Here is a 2,859-nt window from a genome sequence, read left to right as displayed (position 1 = left end):
TAACAATAATAGCAACAACAATTTTTGTTATTATTATCATTATTATTACTGTTGTTATTTTTGTTTGCAGCATTAGAAAAGATAAGACGATTTTAATGGCTTAAAAGGATTGAAAGCAAACATAGATAATAATAAATCAAGTATGGCTGATGAGTGACCGATCGATCCGACAAACGGACGAAAGAAAGAAAGAAAGAATAAATGAAAAAATCAGGTATAATGAGTGAATGAATGAACTGCTTGCTTGCCAACCGCTAAACAAACATCGTCGTCGTCGTCGTCATCACTAACTTACAACCCATCATTTTCCTTCCTTTCTCTCTATCATTATCATCGTCGTCATCATCGTCATCATTATCAATATATTGTAAACAAACCCATCCATCGTCATCATCATTGTCATCTTCATCATCATCTTCATCACCACAAGGCAAACATCCGGGCAGGCAAAATCGCACCATCAATGTAACTTTTGAAAGAAAGAGAGAAAAGGGTGGAAGAGAGAGAGAGAGAGGTGAAGGAATGAAATGAGATGAAAAATTAGACAGCAGTTTTATTATAGAGAGGCAAATTAATTAAACCGTATACAATACTCCAAAAATGACCATGAATGCATATAACATAATATATTATTATAACAATAATAAAAACTGACAACAATCTTAACGTGTAGAATTTATACGATGATTAATTTCTCTACAACAGTATTCATCCAAAAATCAAGTTACTAATTACATTTAACATTATCGTTACTTTCAACCATTTGCAACTCTTACGTAAATTATTTTAAAAGTATAATTATTCATTATTTTTATTATTATTTTCTTATTATTTTTATTATTTTTTTAATTATTATTATTAGCATTTACACTTGGAGGTGGCTGGGGGTTCCTCAGGGACCTCCGAAAGTTGGACAGACTGACCAGGGGGTGCCAGGGAGATAGGGTCAGCGCTCAGAGTCTCGGACATTTTTTCGCAGATGATGTCCACCAGGTGGTCAAACACTTCCTTCACGTTCACGTTGTCCTTCGCCGATGTCTCGTAAAACTCCAAACCTGTTGTTGTATTGTTGTTGTTGTTGTCGTGTTGTTGTTGTATTGTTGTTGTGTTGTTTTTGCTCATGTTGTTGGAGGTTTTGTAAATGGTTAATTTTATGTGTTGTTGTTGTTTACCTTAATTGCTTATATGTAGCAATCATTTTGAGATGAATGAATTTGACTACATAGGAAAAAAGTTGGAATCAATCGACGCGAATGTTACATGACTTTATTGCAAATCAAATCTATTGAAAGATAATGCCAAAATGGCAGCCATCAGAGGCTCGCTCACCACTAAACCAGATTCATTTCTCCAAAATCTAACACAATAATAACATTTTTTCACGTAAAATGTTATTTTAAGAAATTAAAAAGGAGAAACACCAACGGACCCATCTGATTGGCTAGTTGCTGTCCCGCGTCCTTCGAGATGACCCTCTGCTCTTCAAGGTCACTCTTGTTGCCTACCAGGACCACCTGAGCGTTGTCCCATGAGTACGTTCGGATCTGCGTGCTCCTATTGATCGGATGATGATGATGATATGATCATATGTTTTTTGTTTATGTTAATATAGAAATACACATGTGTGTGTGTGTGTTTTTATGTGTGTATGTGATGTTGGTGGTAATTTGAAGATGAGGAAGATGACAATGTTTGGAGATATGATAGTTTCATTTATAACGATGCTGATGATGACGATAACAAAGATAATAAATATTGTTTACGAGACAGTACGTAATAAACGATATATTTACAGCTATTTTATTGTTCGGTGATATTTACGATTCTGACGAGGATGATGGTATCGATGATAATGATGTCTATGATGATGATGACGATGATGATGATGTACGCTTATACATATATACTTTTGTCATGTTATAAGCTAGCCAGTAGTATGAACTGTTCAAACGCCCACAGAAAATAAACTGAACATATGGGTTCATGCAAACATGCACGCGTGTAAGCAAACAAACATTCACGCACAAACAAACATACACACACACATAAAAACACAAACACATGTGTATTTCTATATTAACATATACAAAAAACACATACTTCTTACATTCACCCGTAAACTTGCACAAACATACACACAAACCCATACACACATAAAAACACACACACATGTGTATTTATATATTTACATACACAAAAAACACATACATACAACTTACACACCTTACACACACACACACACACACATATATTATTGAGAGATGGATCAATCCTCTTATTTGCATCGTTATGAAGCAGATGTCAGCGCGTTATGTTAGGCTGCTGCTACTGCTGCTACTAGCATTATTATTATTATTATTATTATTATTAAAATTGTTATTATTATTATTAAAATTGTTATTATTATTAATGTTGTTATTATTATTGAGATTGTTGTTGTTGTCATTGTTATGACGTTTTCAATAATGTCATTCATAATTTATTTGATCATTTTATAATGCGTTGCCATTCGTATTGTTATTTTTGTTATTGTTGTTATGATTGTTGTTATTATTGAGTTATTGTTGTTGTTATTTCTCTGGCTTATAAACAAGCTTTCAAAGTGAAGAATGCGGTAAACAACAACAAAAATTTGACCTTAGTTTGACCTTTGTTAACATCATCATCATGCCGTCATCGTAATCGTCATTCTGTTCATCATCATTATCATCATTGTTATCACTATTTATTCATCATCATCATCATCATCATCATCATCATCATCATCATGTTTTGGATCATCATCATTATCAATATATTTTAAAAATTCCTTTGAGACTCTGTATTTCAATTTGTTGCAAATCTAAATAAGAAATTATA

General features: G+C 32.9%; 1 protein-coding gene across 1 annotated transcript in view; it reads right to left on the bottom strand.

Annotated features, from left to right (window-relative positions):
• Window positions 1-858: 858 nt before the first annotated feature.
• The window catches only part of HELRODRAFT_84303 (hypothetical protein), a gene marked incomplete at both ends in the record, with an annotated part of 7,746 nt that continues 5,745 nt past the window's right edge, over window positions 859-2,859 (bottom strand). Inside the window, 2 exons of the mRNA XM_009024025.1 lie at window positions 859-1,055; window positions 1,430-1,554. Coding sequence (XP_009022273.1) covers window positions 859-1,055; window positions 1,430-1,554 — 322 coding nt within the window. The remainder of the gene's footprint in view (window positions 1,056-1,429; window positions 1,555-2,859) is intronic.

Source organism: Helobdella robusta (assembly GCF_000326865.2).
Source record: "Helobdella robusta unplaced genomic scaffold HELROscaffold_39, whole genome shotgun sequence".
NCBI classification, from domain to species: domain Eukaryota; kingdom Metazoa; phylum Annelida; class Clitellata; order Rhynchobdellida; family Glossiphoniidae; genus Helobdella; species Helobdella robusta.
Note: the sequence above shows the minus strand (reverse complement) of the source record. Positions and strands in the feature narration are given on the sequence as shown.